This window comes from Pan troglodytes, chromosome 20 (assembly GCF_028858775.2).
Source record: "Pan troglodytes isolate AG18354 chromosome 20, NHGRI_mPanTro3-v2.0_pri, whole genome shotgun sequence".
NCBI classification, from domain to species: Eukaryota; Metazoa; Chordata; class Mammalia; order Primates; family Hominidae; genus Pan; species Pan troglodytes.
The window spans coordinates 45,997,604-46,024,293 of NC_072418.2; the positions used below are offsets into that span (position 1 = coordinate 45,997,604).

At 43.2% G+C, this 26,690-nt stretch overlaps 1 protein-coding gene across 1 annotated transcript; it reads right to left on the reverse strand.

Annotated features, from left to right (window-relative positions):
* Positions 1-9,737: 9,737 nt before the first annotated feature.
* On the reverse strand, positions 9,738-26,202 carry PSG2 (pregnancy specific beta-1-glycoprotein 2). The gene is given in 6 exon segments (XM_063800758.1): positions 9,738-9,822; positions 14,915-15,169; positions 15,566-15,844; positions 18,571-18,849; positions 24,491-24,856; positions 26,078-26,202. Coding segments are annotated over 6 exon segments (1,287 nt in total). The 5' UTR covers positions 26,142-26,202; the 3' UTR covers positions 9,738-9,778.
* Positions 26,203-26,690: the final 488 nt, after the last annotated feature.

The following is a 26,690-nucleotide window of genomic DNA, read 5'->3' on the forward strand; positions in this document are numbered from 1 at the left end:
TCCCTGCAAAGGACATGAACTCATCCTTTTTTATGGCTGCATTGAATTCCATGGTGTATATATACCACATTTTCTTTATTCAGTCTATCATTGATAGGCATTTGGGTTGGTTCCAAGTCTTTGCTATTGTGAATAGTGCTGCAATAAACATATGTGTGTGTGTGTCTTTATAGTAGAATGATCTATAATCCTTTGGGTATGTACCCAGTAATGGGATCACTGGGTCAAATGATATTTCTTGTTCTAGATCCTTGAGGAATCACCACACTGTATTTCACAATGGTTGAACTAATTTACATTCCCACCAACAGTGTAAAAGCATTCCTATTTCTCCATATCCTCTCCAGCATCTGTTGTTTCCTGACCTTTTAATGTTCACCATTCTAACTAGCATGAGATGGTATCTCATTGTGGTTTTGATTTGCATTTCTCTAATGACCAGTGATGATGAGCTTTTTTTTGTATGTTTGTTGGTCACAAAAATGTCCTATTTTGAGAAGTGTCTGTTCATGTGCTTCGCCCACTTTTTGATGGGCTTGTTTTTTTTTTCTTGTAAATTTGTTTAAGTTTCTGGTAGATTTTGGATATTAGCCTTTTGTCAGATGGATAGATTAAACCTTGCAAGCTGAAACTCAATGACTTATGTAAACTTCTGGAGAAATCATAGCAACTTATGTATAAACAACCTTTGTGGCTGCTGATGTGTGGACTATACAAAAGGTACACATGAACACTGGATTCAGACTGCAATTCAGAGAAATGTGTCAGATTGCCATTGCAATTAGAAGATACTTCAGAAACTCTGGAAAACCTACTCTATAGGGTTAGAACGATATTTGCCAAATGAATTGCTCTAATTGAAGCAGCAGTTGTGTGACTTTAATAAGGTTCCAGGATTATACTGTCCCTTTGTTGCTATGACTTCCCTTTGCCCTTTTCTGATTTGTCTTCATCCCCTTTTCCATGGGGCATGACTTCTTAAGAATGAGCCTTCCTAGTGATGTAGGATGAGATGAAACTTACAGTCACAAAGTCATGTCTTCTACAATGCTTTCTCTGAAAGCTTTTGAAGAATTGGGGGGCCAGGTGTGCTGGCAGAGGCCTGTAATCCCAGCACTTTGAGGGTCTAAGGCAGGAGGATCACTTGAAACCAGGAGTTTAAGACCAGCCTGAGCAACAAAGGGAGACCACGTCTCTACAAAACATAAAATAAATCAAATTAGCCAGGTGCAGTTGTGCATGCCTCTAGTCTCAGATACTTGGGAGGCTAAGGCGGGAGGACCGCTTCAGCCCAGGAGTTCAAGGCTGTAGTGAGTACACTCCAGTCTGCGTGAGAGAGCAAGGTTGTGTCTCTAAAAGAAAAAAAAAAAAAAAAAGGAAAGGAAAAGAACGGGGTAAACAGGAAAGCCAAAGATCTCGGGCATCTCCAGATGATTGTCTGAACAAATTGTTTTTTCTTGGCTTCAAAACCTTTCAAGATGTATATTTCTTTGTAAAAGAAGGACATGCCAATTGTAACTTTAAGTGAGCAATCAAAATCTAGGTCCTAAAACTGAAGTATTTTAACTCTCATTCTGATAATATTTATTTTCTGAGGCAAAGAAGAAAGACAACGTTAGATCAATTGTTTCTCTGCCCACTCCATCTCTTCCAACCTGCCTTCTCCCCTTTAATCAAATGTATAAATGCTAAGCCTCCTGAAACGTCTTCAGAGAAAACACAAGCCACAGAGGTTTTTTGCAACTCATATATTCCCAGGGTGCACTGTCAGGCTCTGGCTCAATAAAACTCAATTGGTCAAGACCCTTGCCTCACTCAGTCATTCTGGATAACCACCATGAGTCCTGCAAAGCCCTTCAGTAATCTATTGCCTGCTTAGGTGATGTGTACCTAGATGAGTCAGATCTTCATGAGTCAAACACTCATCTTCCTTTTCTGTCTTTCCCAACCCTACCACTCAGTGCTGTGTGCTCTGATCTGACCCCAGCTCCCAGGTTGTTTGTATTGGTCTAAGAAAGCAAGACCAGGAGGGGCAGGTTGAGAAGGAAGTAAGAGGCCAACTACCATGGAAAGTGGCAGGTAGGGCTGTCATTGCTCAACGCCACACACCCTGGGTCCATTTTGTGAAATTTTCTGGAGTCATAATCTTTTCCCTGTGTGTCTATCTAGAAACTCACCCTCCTCCTACTTTCTTCTCATTACACTTTCTGTTTCTAGTGCACTCGTTTATGTCCAGAGAATGGCCATGCAAATAGTTGACAATAGAATAAAAAATGACGATTTGTCAGACTTGGAAGCTGGCCTTTCTTTTTTCCAAAAGAGACTGACGTTTCTAAAAGCTGGCTTTTATGCAGGGCTGTGCAGTTGTGAGTGTAGTTTTAGGGAACAGGTGCATAAGTGAAGGGTGAGACAGAAAACAAAATGCTGGCTATTTGTCAAATCCTGAAAGTGAATGGGACAAAAATCATTTTTGAAGGAGGATGTCATTCAGCAGACCTTGTAAATCTTAGAGTGTCCTCTTACCAGATGAAGTGGAGGATGAGGTTGAATTATGGAGTTAGGTGACAGTGGGTACATACTTCTCTGCCTCAGTTTTTTTTTTTAATCTGTAAAAATGGGGATTGTGGTACTTGGGATTTTTTGGTGAGGACTGTAGTTTCCTGGAAAGCTCTCAGGATAGTACCGGGTACATAGTGAGTGCTGCATCAGTGTGAGCTATTATAATTATGGGAATAGACAAAGGTGCCACCCTGGCCATCCAGAGTGGGGAGATATTTTCTGGTCAGGGTCCAGGCAGGCCAGCTGGAGATGAAGCTGATTAGTGGGGAAGCTTAACTTCCAGGAGTGGAAGAATTTAGGAGGAGTAAACAGAATGCACAACATTCTGTAAACATTCCTTTACCCAACAGTAGGAATACTCAGAGTTGGTGTGCCTTCCGTGCTAATCATTATCTCCTGGGAATCTAAGAATGTGTCCTAGAGTCAAACGGCTTTGATGTAAGCCAAACCCAGAAATGGGCTTCAGGGCTGCCTTGCACATAGCATTCATTCATCTTGAAAAAGGAAAGCATTCATCTTGCTAAAGGAATCCCCTCTTCTGGCCCAGGCCATTATTTTTGTTTTTGTACTCTCCTAATTTTTAAGGTGTAAGGAGAAAGTCCGAAGAATAAAACAATGGAGTACATGTATGAAATAACAGGGTAGAATTGAGACGGCTACATGTAAGTTAAGAGAAATTGTGTATAAATTTTGTGTGAACATAAGAAGGATTTCTTGTTGCAAACAGACCTCTCCATATAAATAATACCCATTGCCTTTAGTGGATAGCAGACCACATCAGAAGAACATTCCAGCAGAGTCATGAGACAATGGGTAGTGTGGCTTCTTTAATTGGCAGGTTAGACTGATTAAGTTACTGAAGAGAAAGGAGTTGAAGGAGAAGATGAGTGAGGGCAAGAAAAATGGGAAGGTGAAAGGAAAGGACTGAAAGGAATGTTTACCGAGGGCTCATCAGGTACCAGGCTCTGTGACTAATGTCTCACACATGTTAATTTACTCTTCCACTGTCATTTTCTGATGCAGTAAGAGTCAGCCTTACACTGCAGATGAGGAAAGAGGCTGAGGGAGGTCAAATGAGTGGCCGAGGGTCATCCAGCCACTTCATAGCAGAGCTAGTGTGTGTCACTGTGGTTCGTGCAGACAGAAAAGTGAGACGTGGAAGGAAGGCAAAACATTTTTGTTGTTGGTGATGTTTATGAAAGTGACCTGTATGAGGCAGAATAATGGCCTCTTAAAAATGTCCACATCCAGGCCGGGTGCAGGGGCACATGCCTGTAATCCCCACACTTTGGGAGGCTGATACGGGTGGATCACAAGGTCAGGAGTTCGAGACCATCCTGCCCAACATGGTGAAATCACATTTCTACTAAAAATGCAAAAATTAGCTGGGCGTGGTGGCGGGCAACTGTAATGCCACCTACTTGGGAGGCTGAGGCAAGAGAATCATTTGAACCTGGGAGGCGGAGATTGCAGTGAGCCCGGATTGTGCCACTGCCCTCCAGCGGGGGCAACATGAGTGAAACTGTCTCAAAAAAAAAAAAAAATCCACATCCTAACTCTTGGAACACATGCATTTACTTTTCTTGGCAAAAACACTGTTCAAAGGTGATGAAGTTGAGTATCTTGAGAAGGAAAGCTTATTCTGGCTTATCTGAGTGGCTCCCAGTGTCATCATAAGGGTCCTTGTAAGTGAAAGAGAAAGGCAGGAGGGTCAGGGTGAGAATGATGCAGCCTGAGAGACTCCACTGGCCATTGCTTCCTGTGAACATGTGTGATAAGACAAAATTACAACTAATTTAGTTATAGATGTAATTGGCTTTTATTTTTGATTTATGATTTGGGGCAGCTCTCCCTCTACAGATGCTTCAGCATCCCAAGTAGCTGGGACTATATTGCGGGATCTGGCCAGCAGCTTGCAATGCAACAGGGCTCTTTCTTTGTTCCCAGGCAGATCGGCAGGTTGAGAAATAAAAGACACACAAAAGATAGTGAAAACTGGGTCCAGAGGGGTCACTGCCTTCTGGTCCTGCGATGCTACCAATGCACTGGATATACCAGCATTTATTATTAAGTTTAGTGAGAGTGTTGGTAGGTTAGTGAGGGATTTAAGGTCATTTGTAAGCTCTCCACAAGGGTCGCATTCCATTCCCAGAGCTATGGACGTCTGCTTTTCTGGGATAGGAATCTTGGTAATGTGAAACCTCCCTGACTGCATGTCCATTCATAGGCTCTCTGCAGGCGGAAGCACATCACATGCTGTTGGCTCATTCTGGCAGCCCAACCTGGCATTTGTCTTTACACAATCCTGCATGCAATTTTGTATTTACAATAATCAGGAGCATTTCATCTTTTATTCCATAGCAATAGTTTCAGGGGGTCTCCCTACATCTCCCCCTTTTCTCTGATTTAAATGAACCATAGCAATCATAGCTTGGCACTGATCATGATTGGATTGAAGAATATTTTTTCCAATTTTACACACGAACAGTAAACCAATAGCACAAATTATACACAGAACAAAATTAACGATAGTGGATCCTCCCAAAGATTTTACCTATTGAATGGGGTTGAGATTAGATAACCCCTCAGAGATACTGTCTAAATCTTCAGCACTGGGTAAAGCAGATAAGCGTGCTTGAGAGGCTTCAAAAATCTGTTCTTTCAGCTTGCTTATGTCTAAACTTAAATTATCTTCACTTCCTTGTAAATGGTATTTTACAGATTCCCAATTGTGAAAAGACTCTTTATATTGGAACGGAGTTATACAAAAATCAGAAGTATTCCAATGACGTTGCATTTGTAATCTATGTTCTAAACTCATAATTCTATCTCCCATCCATATAACAGAAGCACATCACGCGCTGTAGGCTCATTCTGGCAGCCCAACCTGGCATTGTCTTTACACAATCCTGCATGCAATTTTGTATTTACAATAATCAGGGGCATTTCATCTTTTCTTCTGTAGCAATAGTTTCAGGGGGTCTCCCCACAGGACTACAGGTGCGCGCCACCATGCCCTGCTAATTTTTGTATTTTTAGTAGAGACAGGGTTTCACCATATTGACCAGGATGATCTCAAACTCCTGACCTTGTGATCTGCCTGCCTTGTCCTTCCAAAGTGCTGGGATTACAGATGTGAGCCACTGTGCCCGGCTCATAAATCACACATTTCTTTGAGTTTTTGTAATTCCAGCCCAAGAGAAACCATTTGATATTTGAAGAATGGCTGCACACCAATAAAAACATCTGTAGATTGCACCACACGAGGGAGACTACCAGTATGACTATCAGGAGGAAAATATCAAGAGTTTGGAATATGCACCTTAGGCAAGATGCAAACCAACTACAATAGGATAGATCAAGGAAGAAGCCAGAAGAGTCTAGTCATTTTAACCAGGCAGCACATTTAATGATTTTTACAGCTGAGTCTCTATAAAACCCGATGTATTTATCCATGTGCAACAAGAAGGGTCAGAAACTGCACAGGCTCCCCCCTGTTCAGCTGATAGAGAGCAATTCTATTATCTAGCATTGCATGTCTATGTTAAATTAAAACAGGGAGTGAGAATAGGCAAGTATAGAAGTGGAAGCCTAAAAAAATCTCCATGCATTTGAGGAAAAAGTTGTGTTACAGGTGCAGCTAATGTCAGCCTTTGGGTGGATTAAAGGATCTCTCGGTATGTAAAAATGGGTGGGCTGGGTGTGGTGGCTCACGCCTGTAATCGCAGCACTTTGGGAGGCTGAGGCGTGCGGATAACCTGAGGTCGGGTGTTCAAGACCAGCCTGACCAACATGGAGAAACACTGTCTCTACTGAAAATACAAAATTAGCTGGGTGTGGTGGCACCTGCCTGTAATCCCAGCTACTCGGGAGGCTGAAGCAGGAGAAGCACTTGAACCCAGGAGGCAGAGGTTGCGGTGAGCCAGAATTGTGCCATTGCACTCCAGCGTGGGCAACAAGAGCAAAACTCCGTCTTATAAAAAAAAAAAAAGTGTGGTTGACATGATATATCTGACACTGTTAACTTACTCTCAGAGGCTATTTCTGGTGAAATCCTAAGTACAGCATTATTCTGGGAAGCAAAGGAGACAGGCATAAGCAAGGACAAATTAAGAGAGGTAAGAGTCTCATCAAGATTGATAGTCTTGTTCTGACATCTTGAGAAAAGCTGTCCACAGTGTAAAGTCATCAACTTGTCGTGGTTTGCAGTTTGAGTGTCTCTAAGTTACGGTGTTGAACATGTGGTGAGCTCTTAGTGGCCCCCACCTCAGACACGAGGGTTTTCCCATGAAATTTACATTGAGTTGTCCACCTCCACCTTATATGGCTTCAGGAACACAGCCGCTCTTGTTCTTAATGATTTCATTGGAGAAAATTGAATTGGAAGAACTAAAAGAATTCAGGGTCCAGTCCAGTCTACCAGTGGATTATAAATACTCAAAGATAATGAACAGAGGTTCAATCTGGTAACAGGTGTACTACAGTTTTTCTTTTCAACATAGTTTTTCTGTCTATAGGAGTCTCTATTTTTACCAAAGATAATTCCAGTAGGATGAATTTGTTTGCAAATTTGGTTGAGTCTCACCGAACTTGCCCAGATTTTTTACCTAAGTGCGGCAAGAGTAGCAATGGACCGTAGAGGCCCTTTTTAAACTTCGCTTTGCTAGAAGTTTTTAATAAGAATTTCAGATTAAACTTCCAAAAACCTCTTGAGACTAGGAAGCCAACCCAAGGCCCACTTCAGACTTTGCCTGCATTCCCTATGGGTTTATTCTATGTATATTCTCAAATATAACATCCCAGTCAAAGCCTTGGTAATATAACCAATGTTTTCAAACGTGTCCTGTTATAAAGAGAGCAGATTCTTACTGAACTTGTGCAAATAACTTTATTACCATAAACATATGAATACTCATGAATAGATTCCCAATTCTGGGGCACTCAGATAGAGAGCAAAAGCAAATGTTTCAATTTTTGTTTACAAAAGTATACTTTACCAATTGCTCAAGAAAAAATGTTCATAAATCGGGAGAATAAAACATTCAAAGAATCAGCACATTTTCAAATAGAAAATTATGAAAACATTATCCTTTTGATTATTTAGTCCAATAACATTGAGTATTTTTCTTCTTTGTCTTGAATTTCATGAAGGTATCAGCCTGTTCATTAAAATTTTGAAAGCTCTTAGTCCAGTGGTATGATCTTGAAGTTATCAGGAGCTTCTATTCAAGAGTCCTTGTAAGAGACTTTACCATAAATCTCCTTGAAGAAAATGCAATTTTGGACTGTAGCTGATGGTAAATACTTTGAGGAAGAATCAAAGCAACTGTCTGGGAATGACAGAGATTTAAACTGACTATGGTTAAAAATCTAATGAGAATTTATTATGGTAAAGACACAGCTCACATAGAAATCTAGTTACTTCTGTGGCATATGACACTATGATAACATATTTGATTTCCAGAAATTTCATATAATTTTTAGAATACTCATTAAAATTTTTTTTTTTTTCAGATGGAGTCTCACTCTGTCACCCAGGCTGGAGTGCAGTGGTGCCATCTGAGTTCACTGCAAGCTCCGCCTCCTGGGTTCATGCCATTCTCCTGCCTCAGCCTCCTGAGTAGCTGGGACTACAGGTGTCTGCCACCACACCCGGCTAATTTTGTTTTTGCATTTTTAGCAGAGATGGGGTTTCACCATGTTAACCAGGATGGTCTCGATCTCCTGACCTCATGATCCGCTCACCTCGGCCTCCCAAACTGCTGGGATTGCAGGCGTGAGCCATCGCGCTCAGCCTAGAATACTCATATTACTAACATTCCCATAAATATTATTTAGACAAGGTTTAGCATCACTTATCCCTTATTTGAAAATGCCTTCTATATAATTTAATATATCAAATAAGGTGGCTTTTCCGTTCAGCTGCTGTTTCTCAAGAGGATTACTGAGTTCTTGGTGTAGCCCATTCATAAATAGGGCCAAAAATGTATAGTCTTACGTATGTTGAAAAAGGTCCTTAGGTAATTCCAGTACTTTTAACTGAAAATCATTGATTTAGTTTTAAGTTCTACCTATTGCAACAGGAGTTCTCCATCCTTGTTACATGTTAGTAGTGTCAGGGAAGACTTAAAAATTACCAATGCCTTGGTCCCTCTCCAGACCTTTGAACTGGAACTAATGGGTGGGGCTTGAGCATCCACTTTTAGAAATGTTTTCCAGTGATTCCAATGTGTAGCTCTATTTCCCATCAGATTTCTCTGATTTCTTGTGGCATTCTATTTTTTCTATTTTGGTATCATGATTATTTTCAGGTCTCATTTCCTGTCTTAGGCTTTACGTCTCCCGGGGTAGGGACCTTGCCTTCTTCATTTCTGTATGTTTTTTGAACACATGAACTGATCATCAGGAAAAGATCTCAACCACACATAGGTTGTGTTCTGAGTCCCACGTTCACATGTTAATCCTAAAGTCTTTGTTCTCCACGAGGTCACATGTTGCTTGTGATGAAGGGTGTGGTTAAGTCTGCATTGCAGATGGTGGAAGGGATTTCACTCTGTTTTTAGACATAGCATTGGAACTAAGAATTTTATGTCTATATGGGTGAAGGGGCAGGGATGTGTAGGAAGACAGTTCTAATTAGGATGGAGGATTTATACTAGGAAGTAGAGGTAAAGGAAGTGAGAAGGCTTAGTGAATAGAAGAAATGTGAACTTATCAAATAGGCTAGAGTAGACCCCTGGAGATTCTTGATTAAGTGAATTAACTAGATTTTAGAAAGGTAATGAGGCAGTCATATGCAAGGAAGATTTCAAAGTCTGGAGACAAGAAGTCAAGCAATACTTTGAGAAGTGGTTGAGCTTTATGGGAATGGAGAGAATTACAGTATTGAGAGATGTTAAAAATAATGAAGAGGGTTTCACCATGTGAAATTGTGTTTCTCATTTGAATCTGAGAAACAAATGAGCAGAGGCTGGAGATAATTATGTCTAAAAGACAGTGGGGTACAGGGAGCATAAAGGCCAGGGAGAAAGGGAACTGCAGGAATTAGTGCTGAGAAGCAGGAGTTTAGTGGAGAAAGGAGGAGATCCAGGCCCAGATACAGGCAAATAAGTCTTTTCCCTCTCCCAAGCATGGCAGTCAGCCCTGCAGGAACCAGGATAAGAGAAAAGGCCATCATACCTGCCAGTCTTCCTGAAATACAGAAATGACATCACGGCTGCTATGTTGGATTAAGGAGAGGAAGAAGTCCTATTTTTGTAGAAGCTGTCATGGAAAGAAAAGAAAAGAAGGAATGAAGGTGATGTTATTTTACATGGGGGAGCGTCAGGAACAAGCATGTAGCATGAGGTACTCTATAATTGTTTCTTCAAGGACTACATTATTTCTCTTGGAATATTGATGGGAGATGATTATATTCTTGCAGTTTTTTTCCCTCTCACCACGTGTCTCGGTTGGTGATCAGTCCTCTGTCAATTCTCTACTGCACTCAGATATTTTGGAAGGCTTTCAGATGTGAGAAAGGCTGATTGCTATTTTCTATGTCATTAGAACTTGCCACATTTTCACCTTTTCATGGTTGCATCTTTTTCTCGGTGTTTCTGTTGTGGCAGTCATGAATGAGACTCTGTCAGGTCTCCATGGCAGGGACCTGATTGGCAGAAGGCCCACGTCAGTGCATTTCAAATTCACCACCTCTTTTGCACAGAAAGCTTCTTTCCTACAGGCTCCCAGGAAGGGTGTGAAAGCAAGCCTAGTTCTCTGAGGCTCTCTTTAACTCTAATGGGTGACTGGTTGGAGGATTCCTCATCAGCCTTCCAAAAACTCTTAGAACTGCATTGGTACCTAAAACTTCTTTCTCTTTCTCTTTCACAGGAATCAGCTCTGCATAGTGGTCTGCGGGTTCTCCCATACTACCTTCATGCCTGCCCCACATTCCCTCACAGGTGTCTTCCCTGATAAATTATCTTGTAGGTCTAATCCCATCTTGGATGCATCTCAGTTGGTAAAAACTAACATACCAGGCTTGATTCTTTGCCCTTAGCTTTTTTTCTTTCTCTCCCACAAGCAGTCAGTAACCATGTCCTAGTGTTTTATGTGTTACCTCTTTTTCCATATATATATATATATGGAAAAAGGTAGGTACTGTTGAGGGGCACTTCCTATGTGCCAGGCCCTGTGCTAAATGCTTCCCTGTATCTCATTTAATCCACACAATAACCCTGTCAGGTAGACATTATTTCCATTTTGGCAATGAAAAGACAGAAGCTTAGCGTGGTGTAAAAACTTTCCTGGTGTCATATGGCTAGTGACAGGTGGATCTGAGATTTCATTCTAGGACTATTTGACCTCAAGGTTAATGATGATGATAGTAATATAGTAGCTGACATTGGTTCCTCTGTGTGTGGCATCTTGTTTCATTGACTGCATTAAATCTTTAAAAGAATGGTATGAAGAAAGCACTGTCATTGCAATATTCAGGTAAGGAATCAGAGGTTCAGAGAAGTTGAGTCTTGTGCAAGAAATTTATAACTGTAAACTCTTACATTAAAAAAGAAGAAAGATCTCAGGTCAACAACCTACTTTAATACTTCAGGATATGAAAGAAGAACAAACTAAACCCAAGCACAGAGAATGAGGGAAATAATAAGGATTAGAGTGGACATAAATAAAATGGAGAATGGAAAAAGAATAGATGAAATTAATGAAACCAAAAGTTGATTCTTCAAAATGAAATCAACAAAATTGACAACTATTAACTAGATTGACTAAGAAAAAAAGAGAAAAGTTTAAAATTACTCAAATCAGAAATGAAAATGGACTCTGAGCATGGTGGGTCATGTTTTAATCCTAGCACTTTGGGAGGTCACAGCAGAAGGATTTCTTGAGACCAGGTGTTTGGACCAGCATTGGTAACCTGGGGAGACGCTGTGTGTACAAAAAAATAAAAAACCAATTAGCTGGGCATGGTGACATGCACCTGTAGTCCTAGCATCTTGGGAGGCTGAAGAAGGAGAATTGCTTGAGCCCAGGAGGTTGAGCCTGCAGTGAGCCATACTCACACAACTGTATTCCATCCTGGGCTGGCCTACAGAGTGACAGCCTGTCTCTCTCTCTTCAACAAAAAAAAAAAAAAGAAAGAAAGAAAGAAAAATGAAGCGATTACTACCAATTCTAATAAAATAATGATTATGAAAGCACTATAAATAATTGTATGCCAATAAATTGGATAACCTAGATGAAATAGACAAACTCCTAGAAACACACAAAAATATGAATAAAACTATAATCAGTAATAAGATTGAATCAATAAAAGCATTTGATGAAATTCAATATTTTTTCATAAGAAAAACATTGTAAGAGTGGAAGGAAACCACTTCAACATAAAGGCAATATGTGAAAAACCCAATGGTAACATCATACTCAACGGAGAAAGACTGAAAGCTTTCCCTTTATGAGCAGGAATAAGACAAGGATGCCCACTTTTGACACTTTTATTCAACATAGTGTTGAAAGGTCTAGTCAGAAAAATTAGGCAAGAATTTAAAAAAAGACATTCAAATTGGAAGGAAGGAGTAAAATTATTTCTGTTTATAGATAACTTGAACTTATATGTAGAAAATCCTAAAGGTGGAACAAACCTATTAGAATTAATAAATAAATTCAGTAACGTTGCACAATAGAAAATCAACATTCAAACATCAGTTGTATTTCAATACACTAACCATGAACAGTCTGAAGGGAAATTAAGAAAAAATTTCAATTTATATTAACATCAAAAAGAATAAAATATTTAGGAATAAGTTTAACCAAAGAGGTGAAATGATTATACCTGAAATCTACAAAATATGGCTGAAAGAAATGAAAGATGACATCAGTAAATTGAAAGACATTTTGTTTTCATGAATTGGAAGACTCAATATTGTTAGGAGGACAGTGCTACCCAAAGAGAGGGGCGGATTCAATACAATTCCTATCAATCAGAATCTCAGTGACATTTTTGCAGAAAAACAAAAATGTGTCCTAAAATTTATATTGCATCTCATGACTCTAAATAGACACAGAGCTTTGAGGAGGAAGAATGAAGCTGGAGGACTCACACTTCCTGATTTCAGCATTTACTACAAAGCCCCAGTAATCAATACAGTGTGGTACTGGCATAAAGGAGGACATAGAAATTAATGAAGTATAATAGCCCAGAAAGAAATTCTTGCATATATGGCCAAATGATTTTCATCGAGTGTGCCAAGATCGTTCAATGGGGAAGGGACAGTGTTCTCACCAAATGATATTGGGAAAGCTGGATATCCAAGGGCAAGAAGAGTAGAACCTTTACATAACACCATGTACAAAAATCAACCCATAATAGATCAAAGATCTAAATGTAAGAGCAAAAACTATACAACTCTTAGAAGAAAAGCTTCATGATGCTGGATTTCACAATGATTTCCTGGTTGTAACAACAAACGCATAGGCAACAAATAAAATGGATAAATCGGACTTCACAAAAATCAAACCTTTTATATGTCGAAGAACATTATCAAGAAAGTAAAAAGGCAACCCACGAAATCATAAAAATATTTGCAAATTATGTGTGTGATAAGAAATTAATTTCCAGAATACATGAAAAGCTACAAGTCAACAACAACAAACATCCAAAAACCCAATTAAAAAATGAACAAAGGATTAAAATAGAGTTTTATGCAAGGGAGATATACAAATATCCAATAAGCCCATGCAAAGTTCCTCAGCATCACGAATACTTGGAGATATGCAAATCAAACCCACAATGCTACACCACCTCACACACTTTAGGATGGCTTTGATAAACAACAACAATGACAGCAACACAAAGCAACAGGTGTTTTCAAGCAGATGGAAAAATTGGAGCTCTAGTGCATTGCTGATGGGAATGGGAAATGTTATAGCCACTGTAAAAACTGGTGTGCTGTTTCTCAAAAAATTAAACAATAAATTACCGTTTGATCCAGCAATTCCACTTCTGGATATACTCCCCATAGAATTGAAAGAAATTTGAACAAATATTTGTGCACTGATGTTCAGAGAAGCATTACTCACACTAGCGAAAAAATGGAAACAACCAAAAAGTCCATTGAAAGATAAGTGGGTAGGCAAATGAGGTATGTCTATACATTGAAATGTTATTCAACCTTAACAAGGAATAAAATTCCAATACATCGTGCAAAATGGATGAACCTTGAAGATATTATGCTAACTGAAATAAGCCAGACACAAAAGGATAATTATTATATAATTCCATTTATAAAAGATAGTTAGAATAGCCAGTTACATAGAGACAGAAATCAGAATGGTGGGTGCTAAGGGTTCGAGGGAGAAGGAGTGAGAGTTACTGTTTATTGGGTACAGAGGTTTAATATGGTAAGAGGACAAAGTTCTGGAAATGGATAGTGTGATGGTTACACAACACTAAATTGCACACTTAGAAATAGTTAATGGTAAGTCTTATATTAGATATATATAAAGTGTCTGGTAGTCTTACCCTCTCTATAATTACACACTTTTTGGCACTGCCCCTTTCCTGCCATGGAGAGCTCCAGGGGTGAATCTCCCTATTTCTCTAGCTCTGCATCAGTCACTGTCCTCCATGCTGTGTCCCACGTACTGTGCCCACAGCTTCATACAACCGCTGACTTCAGAGCCAGGACCAGGCTCAGGAGTCTGCCCTGAGGCTCCTTCTCTTCTCATTTCCCTGCAGCCTGGCCCGGGGGAGGCTTGGCTTCAACTGGCAGCTCCATTTAGCGAAATTCAGGTCAGGCCACAAGGGCTCTTTCTCCACACATGCTGGTCCCACCCCAGGTGGAGTCAAGCAGGGCCAGTCACCAGAGGAGCCTGGAGCAGAGCAGGAAGCAGAGTCTGAGCTGCTCCTCCCTCACCCAAGGGGCTTCCTCCTCTCATTTGGGGGAAAAGTGTGAGCTTGTTTCAAAGCCTCAGATGTTCCTTGTAGCTCATGGAATAGGTACAAGAAAACAAAGACGTGGCAGAAGGGGATGTGTTGGTGACATCCAGAAGCAACTTGATCTTGAGGACTCTCCTTCTTGTCCCTCTGTGAAGCCTCTTCTACCACATAGGGCTCAGGGCTGATAATGACCCCTCCCTACCTTTCTCAGGCCAGACACAAGGTCAGCCATGAGAAAACAGAAAAACAAGGAGAAGAGAGTTTGTAGAGACAAATTGGGAGGGTTCAGGAGGAGAATTTGGGATTTGCTTTTGCCCATGGGACACAGGCTGGGAATAAAAAGGTTTTCCTGACTCTTCTCTGAAAGCCAGATAGACTCCACCTAAAACCCCACTGCCAAGGATGCTGGGATCCACTTACCAGAGACTTTGACTGTCAAGGATGTGGAGCTTTCCTCGCCAGTGGCTGAGTTACGAACAGAGCAAACATAGAGCCCGCTATGCTTTGTAGTAATTTGGGGGATAAAGAGATTTTGTCCTGATTGCTGAAACTTCCCATTAATTGTCCAAGAATACTGTGCCGGTGGGTTAGAGTCCGCGAAGCAAGACAAGTAGAGGTTTTCTCCTGAACGGTAATTGGTGTATGAAGGGTGAATTCTGGGGAGGTCTGGACCATCTGGAGCAAAGAGAATAAAGCCACAGGTGATGTCATCTGAGGGAAGGGGATGCTCCTGGTCTCTTAAAGGGACACAGTGACCCTCTGAGCCAAGACACATCCTCAAGTCCCAGCAAAACCCCCTCTATGTTCACTGAGCCGAACCCTGAAGTATTCACCTGTTTCTCCCACCACAAGATGTGGGCCCCAAGTCTCCCATGACAAGAGCGTCCACTCCCCTTATATTCTTGGTTAAGGCTGTGTCTACCCAGGTTTTCCCAGGGCAGGGAGTCATGGCCAGCTTGGATGTCCAGAAGTAAAGTTGTCTATACTTGGACTGGAGAGAGACTGAGAGGCCTGGCCCCTGGTCATTTGGATTTAAGCTGGTGGCCTGGCCCACAGAGGAACAAAAGATACAGAGGACATTCAGGGTGACTGGGTCACTGCGGATGCCACCATATCGGTCCCGTACTTCACATTCATAGGGTCCTGTTTCATTTCTCGTGACACTAGGTAGAATGAGGATCCTGTTTTCAATGTGTCGCTTTACCCCGGGACTGACCGGGAGGCTCTGACCATTTAGCCACCAAATGTAGGTGTAGTTCTCACTCTTAGGTTCACAGGTGAAGGCTAAGACATCCTTATTCTCCCTGGGGTTTAAGTTGTTGATGGTGATTTAGGGCTTGGGCAGCTTCGCTGTGTGGATAACAGAGAGAAGATTGTCCTGTGTGGCACCTTTGATTCCTCCACAGGCATCCTTCAATCAGAGTTAGCATCTCCCACCTCTCAGCCCACCTGAGTCCTTGAAAGCCAATAACTGGTGCGTGTGTCACAAGACAGATGCATGATGATCTAAGGGCTCAAAGACTGTGAGGCCGTCTGCTTCTTCTTAGGAAAGCACAGACTTTCTGAAGTGTCAATTGAGCAGCAGTGTTGGGTCATGGACAGACATGTCAGTGGGAGTCACAGCCCCTTGTACCCCTCCCAGTCCCTCCCTAATCAGTTGACTGGCTGGCTCACCTTGGGTTCCTTACCTGGAATGTGCAACTGCTGGGCCCCTTCCAAATTCCATCCTACTTTGCCCCCCTAGATGTGATTTCTCTGCAGCTTCCATTTCCAAGGACATTCTAGAGATGAGTAATAATGGGACTTCCCATTGTCCTGAAACCCTGAAGATACTGAGCAGCCTGGCCTGGGACTGGATGTTTCAGCAGAAATAACACAGGGGAGACCAGAGTCAAGCCTGGAGGTCAGTTCAGTCATCAGGCAGTGGAGGCACAAGGTGGGGCAATTTTTTGCAGGTGTTTCATGATGACTTACTTGAACCAGTGACCTCTAAAGATAGAACAGAGTGCAAGGAATGATCTAGAAAGAGTGAAGGTGACAGGCAAGAGCTGGTGGCTTTGGAGCAGAACCATGTTCCCTGTCTTGGGTTCTTTAAGTTTCCTCTCCTTCTGCAGAGGGCAGGTGAGGACCATGTTGGTCTTTCCAGAAATACATGTGGACATTTGCAAAAGCAGAACTGACTGGTGGAAAGGGTGGGAATGAACTGCTGGAAATCTGGTCGTCATGGACCATGTGTGTTTGATGGATATGAGACAAATTTGGAGAGAAGTTTTGCAAATATTTTCTTTCACTGAAGAGTCTACTCTGTGATTCCCTGGGTTCGACTACTCTAGGGACCTCATGTAAGTGGATTCCAGAGTGAATATGAGAAGAGACTGCTGGTTACCAGGAGCTGGGAGTGGGGAGAATCAGAACTTGTTCATGGGTGTGCAGTTTCAGTTATGCAAGGTAGGGAGTTTCTAAAGATCTGCTGTAGAGCTTGATGCCTATAGTTCACACAGACTGAGTATTTCTTATGCATAAGACTTAAGACAAAAAGTGTTTCGGATTTCTGACATTTTTTGATTCTGAAATATTTGTCGTATACTTACTGGTTTAGCATCCCAAATCTGAAAGATTCAAAATCTAAAATGCTCCAGTGAGCATTTCTTTTCAGCATCAGATTAGTAGGCAAAAGTGTGAGGTGATAAGCTAAATATATTCTTGCCCTTTTTTTTCTCTCACCACATTTCTAGCTTGGTATTAGTTTTCGGTCAATTCCATACTGGCCATGCTGCAGTCATATATTTTTTAAGGCTTTGGGTTGTGAGAAAGGCTGATTGCTATTTTCTATGTAATCAGAACTTTCCACCTTTTCATGGTTTCATCTTTTTCTCAGTGTTTCTGTTGTGGCAGTCATTAATAAGAGCCTGTCAGGTCAGATTTAGGACGGAGTTTTCTAATTCTGCAAAAAATGTTACTGGGATTCTGGGAGGGGTTGCACTGAATCTGCAACTCACTTTGGGTAGTATTGTCTTTCTAACAATATTGAGTCCTCCAATCCATGAAAATGAAATGTCTTTCCATATATTGATATCATGTTTAATTTCTTTCAGCAATGTTTTGTAGTTTTCAAGGTATAATCATTTGACCTTTTTGGTTAAACTTATTCCAAAATATTTTATTCCTTTTGATGTTAATGTGAATTGAATTTCTTTCCTTAATTTCCTTTCAGATTGTTCATTGTTAGTGTATAGTCTAAAGAATGATCTAGAAAGAGTGAAGGGGACAGGCAGAAGCTGGTGGTTTTGGAGCAGAAACATATTCCCTGTCCTGGGGTTTTGATTTTCCCTCTCCCTTTGCAGAGGGCAGGTGGCTCTTCCCTGATAGCTAGATAGACTTCACTGGAAAACATATTGCCAGTGCTTCAGGGATCCACTTACCAGGGACTATGGTCCTCTTGATTATGAGATTTGTTCCAGCAGTGGCTGAGTTATGGATGAAACAGACGTAGAGCCCTCTATATGTTTTAGTGATTTGAGGGATAAAGAACACTTGTGCTGATTGCTGGAACTTCCCATGAATCAGCCAAAATGCTCTGCCAGTGGGTGAGTGTCTGTGAGGCAGGAGAGCTTGGGGACTTCCCTTGTATGGTAATAGGTGTATGAGGAAGAAATGGTAGGGGCATCCAGGCCATCTGGAGCAAAGAGCATAAAGTCACAGGCACTATTGTCAGAGGGAAGGGAAAATCCCGGTCTGTGGAAGGGCCACAGTGACCCTGTGAGCCAAGCCGCAACACTGAAGTCCCAGCCAAATCCCCACTGTGTTCACTGATCTGGAGCCTGAGACATTCACCTGTTTCTCCCATCACAAGCTGTGGACCCTGAGTCTCCCATGACAGGAGCAGCCTCTTTTCTCCTATTGTGGATCAAGCCTAGGCCTACTCTGGTTTGCCTGGGGCAGAAAGTCATGGCCAGCTTTGATGCCTAGGGGTAAAGGTCTCTGTACTTGGACCTGAGAGGGACTGAGAGGCCTGGCCTCTGGCCATGTGTATTTGGGATGGCAGTCTGGCTCACAGAGGAACAGAAGATACTCACGGAGGAGATTCAGGGTGACTGGGTCACTGCGGCTGGCACTCCCTGAGTTCCGTATTTCACATTCATAGGGTCCTGCAGTATACTTTGTGACACCATATAGAAAGAGGGTCCTGTTGGTTTCGGACAGCTGAAACCTATGAGTCATAGGGAGGCTCTGACCATTCATCCACCACTGGTAGCTTGCGTCCGGAGTCTCAGGATCACAGGTTAAGATCACAGTCTCCATGGCCTCCCTGGGGTTTAAGTTGCTGCTGGAGATGGAGGGCTTGGGAGTCTCCACTGTGCAGAAAACAGAGAGAAGATTGCCCTGTGTGGCACCTTTGATTCCTCCAAAGGCATTTTTCAATCAGAGTTGGCATTTTCCCCCTCTCAGCCCACCCAAGTCCTTAAAAGCCCATGGCAGGTGTGTGTGTTACAAGACAGATGCATGGCAATCTGAGGGCTCAGAGATTGTGAGGCTGCCTGCTTTATGTGGGAGAAGCATAGACTTTCTCAGGTGTGAATTGAGCAGCAGTGTTGGGTCATGGAAAGACACAGGACCAGCAGTCACAGCCCCTGGTGCCTCTCTGAGTCCCTCCATCTCCAACTGCCTGACTGGCCCACCTTGTGGTCCTGACTTGGAGCATGCAGTGCTGGAATCTTCTTAGTTTCAGTCTTACTTTGCCCCCGAGGTATGTTTTCTCTTCAGCTTCCCTTGCCAAGGACATCCTAGAGATGAATGATGGAACTTCCCATTGTCCTTAAACCCTTTGGGTACTGGAAAGCCTGGCCTGGGACTGGGTACTTCAGCATAAATAACACAGGGGAGACCAGAGTCAAGCCTGGAGGTCAGTTCAGTCATCAGGCAGTGGAGCCACAAGGTGGGGCAGTTTTCCCAGGTGTCTCATAGTGACTGACTTGAGCCAGTGACCTCTAAAGATAGAGCAGAGTCCAAGGAATGACCTACAAAGAGTGAAGGGGACAGGCAAGAGCTGATAGCTTCCGAACAAGACCATGTGCCCTGTTCTGGGTCCACAATGCTCCCTTCCCCCTGTAGAGGGCAGGTGAGGACCATGTGGATCTTTCTAGAAATACATGTGGATGTTCGCAAATGCGAAACTGACTGGTGGAAAGGGTAAACATGAACTGATGATGGAAGTCTGGCCCTCATGGACCATATGTGTTTGGTGGATATTAGACCAGTATTTGGGAAGAAGTCTTGCAGACACTTTCTCTCATTAGATATTCTACTCTGTTTCTGAGTTTGACTACCCTATGTACCTCATATCAGTGGATTCCAGGGTGAATCAGAGAGTAGAATAGTAGTTTCCAGGAGCTGGGATCAGGGGAATAGGGCATTGTTCCGTGGGTGTGTGGTTTCAGTTATGCAGGATGAGGAGGTTCTAGAGATCTCCTGTACAGCCGCATGCCTATAGTTCATTCAGATAAAGTGCTCCTTATGCAGAAAGCTTAAAACAAAGTGTTTTGGATTTCTAATTTTTTTTATTTTGGAATATTTGCCGTATATGTACTGGTTTAGCATCCCAAATCTGAAAAATTTAAAATCCAAAATGCGCCAGTGAGCACTTCTTTTTAGCATCACATCAGTGGTCAGAAGGGTTGAGTTTTGGAGCATTTCAGATTGTGGATTTCTGGATTTGGGATGCTCCATATTTAATAGTGTAATTATCCCATAAAAAGTTGTCAGGAGATTAGACGTCATGTTATGTTCTGACTCTAGTAACAAAAAAAAAATTTGGAGGAAACATTAAAATGTTTTCATAAGTGGAAATTTTTACCGATGGTCTAAACATCTAAGATCAATTGCTGGTAGTAGTATTTCTCTTGAGACCAACATAAGGTTTAGGTGTGCTGTGAATTCCAGCAGGATCACATTATGCTCAAAGAAAGATGCCAAAGGTGATTTGAAATTAGCAGCTCCTTAAGTAGAGAGAGTCCCGTTAAAAGGACAGAACTGGTCAGTGCATCAATTACATAAAGTGAGGAAGGATGCCAAATTAAAAGAAGTGATGTGTGTTATGTTAGTAAATATAGAAAGAACTTCCTGCTTCTTTTTTTTTTTATTATACTTTAAGTTTTAGGGTACATGTGCACATTGTGCAGGTTAGTTACATATGTATACATGTGCCATGCTGGTGCGCTGCACCCACTAACTCGTCATCTAGCATTAGGTATATCTCCCAATGCTATCCCTCCCCCATACCCCCTCCCCACCACAGTCCCCAGAGTATGATATTCCCCTTCCTGTGTCCATGTGATCTCATTGTTCAATTCCCACCTATGAGTGAGAATATGCGGTGTTTGGTTTTTTGTTCTTGCAATAGTTTACTGAGAATGATGGTTTCCAATTTCATCCATGTCCCTACAAAGGATATGAACTCATCATTTTTTATGGCTGCATAGTATTCCATGGAACTTCATGCTTCTAATTTCTGTGCAGAGTTAGGAAAAATGGGGAGGACCCCAAAACAGTTATGTGAAATGCTTTCTTCATTTTCTCCTAAGCTCAGGAAACACCACTAGAGTTTAAGTTTGTGTGAAATTGGAAGAGTCTAAGTGAGATGCCAATGGCTCGTGTGTCTCCCCACAAGAAGAACTCCAACTTATGAAAATGACATCATCATGAGGAAACACTTGTGTGTGGCACAGGCAGTAAAACCATCAGATAGCACCCACCTGGTCACCTCCAACTGGTCCTCAAAACCACCAGTATTCCTATTATGTGTACGTTACAGCATTTGTATTTGTCCCACAACTACATAATTTAAAAATTGCTATTGTCAAAACAAAATATTAAATATGAAGTTGAATAAGTCGTTCCACTTTTTTTCCCCACTCTTTTTGAACTTTCCTGTTTCAGTTTTGGAAATTTCTATTGACACATCCTCAAGCTAGGGATTCCTTAGCTTTTTTACTTAGTGTTGGAACTGACTGACAAATTCCAAGCTTGTTATATGCCTGACCGGAAGCCAGAAGTCTCTAGGAAGTGACCAGAGAATGTGAGCTCCATAGCAGGTTGAGGATGGAGTCACGAGTGAAATGGGTGATATGAGCCCATGGGCTTGGGGGTCTGCAGGCCTGTCCAGCCTCTGACACCCTGGCGAGTCAGTGCAGAGATTACAACAGTGACAGCAAACTAGCATGGCTGACTCCATCTGGCATCTAGTCTCAGGCTGGCTGTCCTCACTTATTCCTGGGCATAGGCCAGGCTAACCTTGGGAGGAATTTAGTTTATGGTTTAACTTTGAAGCAAGAATGATAATAGTTCCTCCATAAAACTAACACCCTTACTTTGCCCAGGGACGGCCTTTGTAAAACTAGTGAAAGACCATGAGATTAAGATTATAGGAGGGAACTGAATTCTGCAAAAATGTTGGCACAGTTTCTATAATCCCTGACTGCTCCAATGTCATTTGGCCAGAGTTTACAAAATTTGTAACTAATTGATCCTATAGATAACATCACTATTGTAGAAGGTGAGATTGGTCTTTTGAGATGTTTCTCATTCTTTTGCATTCTGGCAACTGGCTGACCTCATCCATACCTATGACTAATGGCTCAGCCAGTCATGTGGTCCCTACCTAGAGGCGGATTCAAGCACAAACTGATCATTTCCCTCCGCCCGCATGATTCCATCACCAAACAATCAGCAGAACTAATTTTTTAGTCCTGTGCCCCTGAGACTATCCTTGAAAATCTCTAATCCCTGCTCCACTGGGGAGGCTGATTTGAGTAATAATAAACCTCCGTCCTCCTGTTTGGCAGACTTGGAGTCATTAAAATCTTTCTTTAATACAAATCACCATTTCAATAATTTTTTTTTTTTTTTTTTTTTTTTTTTTTGTGCAGGAGGCCAGAAGAACTTGTCTGACAATTATAAGAGTGGTTGGAGGAACTGCCTATCCCTGTCCCATTGTCTTGTCCACAGGTCAGCCTCACAAAGGGAAAGAGCCATGGATGGGAGTACAGTGGAAGCTCATTCTCTTAGTGACCTGGGGACATTGGCTCGAGATGAAGCCTGGCAGGAGTGGCAACTCCAGGTGATTTCTGTGCCTTTCCTATTTCCTGGGAGGTTGGCTAGGCCACAGTGTTAGCAGGAAGGGAACAGAACAGCCGGCCTAGTTAGAGGGAGTGTCTGGGGAAGGCCTAGGGGTGGAGGAAGAAGCTGTGCAGGACAGGGCTTGCCAGTCAGAATGAAGTGGGAGGGAGATGAGGGACACAGAGAAGCAGAGAGAGGCAGAGACACCATGGCAGTGAGCAGTGAGGGAGACACTGACTTCAGAGACCCCAGGGACCAGGTGCCCCCAGTTCCACAGTCCAGGACCAAGGAGCCCCAAGAACCTTCCAGTGGCCAAAGTGCTTCAGAGTTACATGAGGTGGGGTTGCTTTAGGGGCAAGAGGTAGTGGGGGTATGAAACATGGGTGTCAGCCTCTGAAGGACAAGGGACAGGTGTGGCTAGAACCTCCTAGGATTCTGCATCCAAGATCCAGTCTCTAAAGAGGTTTTGGATCATTCATTTCTTCATTCCATTCCTTCATTTGTTATGTGAGAGCTCCTGAGTGTGTGTCTCTGGCTGGGCCTGTGCTGGTGTAGGGTGTGAGGGGGGAAAGAAAACAAGGTCCTCTCCTTGATCTTCTCATGACAGTGACATGGACACTTTGGGAAACACAGGATTTCAGGTTCAGTGATGGGGGTTAAGATCTGAGGGGGAGGCCTGGACATGTTTTTTGCACTGACTCTGATGGTTGAAGCAGGTGATTTAGTTCTGGAGTACAGACTAATCAGTTGACCATTTGCTCTCACCCCTCTGAGGTTTGGATGCCTAAGAAGAGAGGATTTGAGCCAATAAATGACAAGGGGTCCTTGGGACCCAGTAAGCCCTCGCTTCTGGTGGAGGAGAGGATGGGCCTGTGGCTGCAGACAGACCTCATGTGACCCTGATCTCCCCTTTGTGTTGGTGTGACTCTGGTTCAGTGACAGTGCCTTCCTGTGCCTCAGTTTTCTCTCAATCAAATAAGTTAAATGGCAAATGGACTGTGGCTTTTCATGCTATCTGTGAATAAATGTTAAAGTATTCACCGTCACTTGACCTAATGCTTGGCACAGTGGAGGTTTCACACAAACAGCATTTATTATTAATTTGCTTCCATGAGAAAGCACCATTACATCAGATCCCTGTGGACAAGCTGCTACCAGGTACATCTTCTCTCTTCTGTTTCTGCTTCTGGGGACATTAGACTTCCTATGGACTCTCCTAAGCCTCCTAAGGGAGTTGGCTGATGGCCTACAAAGCTTGTCTTTCTGTCCTCTCCACTCTGCCTCTCCTGTTTTGACCTCTGTCCTCTACACCATTGCCCAGATGAGGCTCTGAGGGCTGAGCCCTGGCTGGTGAACAGCTCCAGGAGACACAGTCCTCAGACAGCTGGTAAATCCTTGGTCCCAGTAAGCCCTGCCCATGAAGCCACAACCCAGCCCTGGCACAGGCTCCTCAGCTTTATCTGGAGCAAGGATTTAGGGACAGCGTTTGGAGGTTGAGGTTTCTAGGGCTGAGCTTCTCTGAGAGTATCTCAGGGGGACCCTCAGGCCAAGCCCTACTCAATTCTCCAGGGTCTTTCTCAGGGTCAAATTCATGAAGAGGGCATGAGGTGCTTGGCTGAGACTGATCTCCTCCTGCTGAGTCCCCCCATCAGACTGTCCTTCCTCTGCAGCAAGTGTCTGCAGGGTCTGGATGTGGGAAAGAAATTCTGATCTGTTGAAATTTGTCTCCTGTGTGTGGGTCCTGCACTAAATGCCCAAACCCCAGCATGGGACATAATGCAGAGAGGGACACAGGCACAGTCTAGGCCTGACAATCCTGTGTGTGTGAAGTAGAAATGACCCCTGTCCCCCAACACCCAGGGATCATGTGGAATCACTTACGGTATAAGGTGAAGGTGAAATTTCCAGTTATTCCTCTAGTCCCATCACCTCGCTTTGTGATGTGTAAGGTGTAGGATCCTGCGTCCTCCCGGGTGACATTCTGGATCAGCAGGGATGCATTGGAATATACTGTTTCTCGTCCACTATATGCAGGCCCATATATAATTATTTGACCGTCTACTACATATGATGTAATGTAATGGTAGAGGTCCCTTATTTGCCCTTTGTACCAGATGTAGCCAGTAAGATTCTGGGGCAAATTGTGGACAAGTAGAAGAACATCCTTCCCCTCGGAAACTTTTGGTGGCTGGGCTTCAATCGTAACTTGGGCAGTGGTGGGCGAGTTCCAGAAGTTTAAAAGTGATGCTAGGAGGTGGAGAGAGCACCAGTCAATATTGAGACCTATGTATTGGGGAGAAAAGATGGGGCCCTGGGACCTGAGGAGGTCTCTTCAATCCTCAGCCTTGAAGACACATACACACACACAAACACACACACACAAAAGGGGCATGTGTGTTTTTGTGTGTGTATGTGTGTGTGTCCTACTGTCCTACTAGGTCAAGGTCAACAGCATGACCCCCATTCCTTCACCACTTCTGACCTTGGCATTTTTCTGTTTGGAATCCTCTTCCCCAGGGTTCCGCATGACCCCGTCAGGTCCTGCTCACATCAGGGTATCCTTAGACTTCTTTCCTGACACCTCCTTCAGAGACCCCGGGTCTTCCCTTTCTGACCTTTCCCTGCTCTGCTCCCTAAAGGGTTCTTGTTAACAGCTGACCTCACATTCTAGATCTCTTTGTATGTCTGTCTTCCTCCCCATGACAGCGTGAGCTCTGTGAGGACAGGGACTTTTGTGATCTTGGTTGCGTCCCAGTGCCTGGAACAGGCTGCAGACTCCTGTAGATGTGAGAGTTCTCAGGGCCCTGCACACCCTTGGTGTTGTTTTTTCTCCCCCAATTGTTGAGGTTTTTTGCTGAGGACAGTGTTTCATGTCCTGCTTATATTTTTATTTGAAGTGTCATCTGATATAGTTATTATTATCATTTTTCAAAATGTGGTGGCCCCTGATGATTAATCAGGAAAACAGAACACTTAAGATTTTCCTACCTCTTACCAATTCCAGTTCAATGTGACTTTCCTGTTTTGACCCCTGTCCCTCTCTGGTGTATTTTCCCCTATCCAGGCTCCAACAGACCCTTCTTTCCTTTTATTTCTTTTTTCTCTTTTTTCTTTTTTTTTTGAGACGGAGTCTCGTACTGTCGCCCAGGCTGGCATGCAGTGGCACTATCTCGGCACGCTGCAACTTCTGCCTCCTGGGTTCACGTGATTCTCCTGCCACAGCCTCCTGAGTAGCTGGAATTACGGGAGCACACGACAATACCTGGTTAATTTTTTGTATTTTTAGTAGAGACAGGGCTACACTGTGTTGGCCAGACTGACCTTGAACTCCTGATCTCATGATCCAGCCACCTCAGCCTCCCAAAGTGCTGGCTTCTTTCATTTTTTAGAACCCCATCCTCTCCAGGAGACCCCATCCAGTCACTCTGCTTCCTCCTCCTGTCCACTCCCAAGAAGTTCTCTCCTCACCTGTGAGCAGGAGCCCCTTCCATTTGATGTGCTGTGTGCAGGGAGGGGCTGAGAGGGGCCCCATGGTCTCTGCTGCCTGTGTGTTCTCCTCTGTGGAGATGAGCCTAGGATCCAGAAACTTCCTGAGCACGGCTGTCAGCTGTGCTGTCCTTCCTCCTTCTGCGCTGAGCCTCTTCCCGGGGCAGCAGCAATTCCCAGGCTCATGGGTGGGGTCAGGCCCAGGACACCTCTCTGTCCCCTCCTCTCTCAGTCCTGCCTCCTTGTCCCTCCTTCTGTTTTCCTTTTGTCTGTGTTTCAGGTCCCCGGGGATTGTGGAGGCCTCTGCCCTTTTCAGCAGTGATTCTTTCACCAAACCTCAACACACACTTTGTGCAGACACACACACACACAGAAGAGACACACACAGACCCACACAGTGACACACATACCCTGCAGGTTGGGCAAGGACAGTCCTGGGCCTCAGCCTCCTGCCGTCCACATGGCCCTGGGTCGGGGTACACATTCACGCCCTTTGCCCTCTTACATCCCCATCTGGCTCTCCCTTGCAGTGCAGGAGGCTGGAGCTGCACCAGGTCCCTGTCACAGTGATGCCCCATTGTGCTGTGTGTGAGCT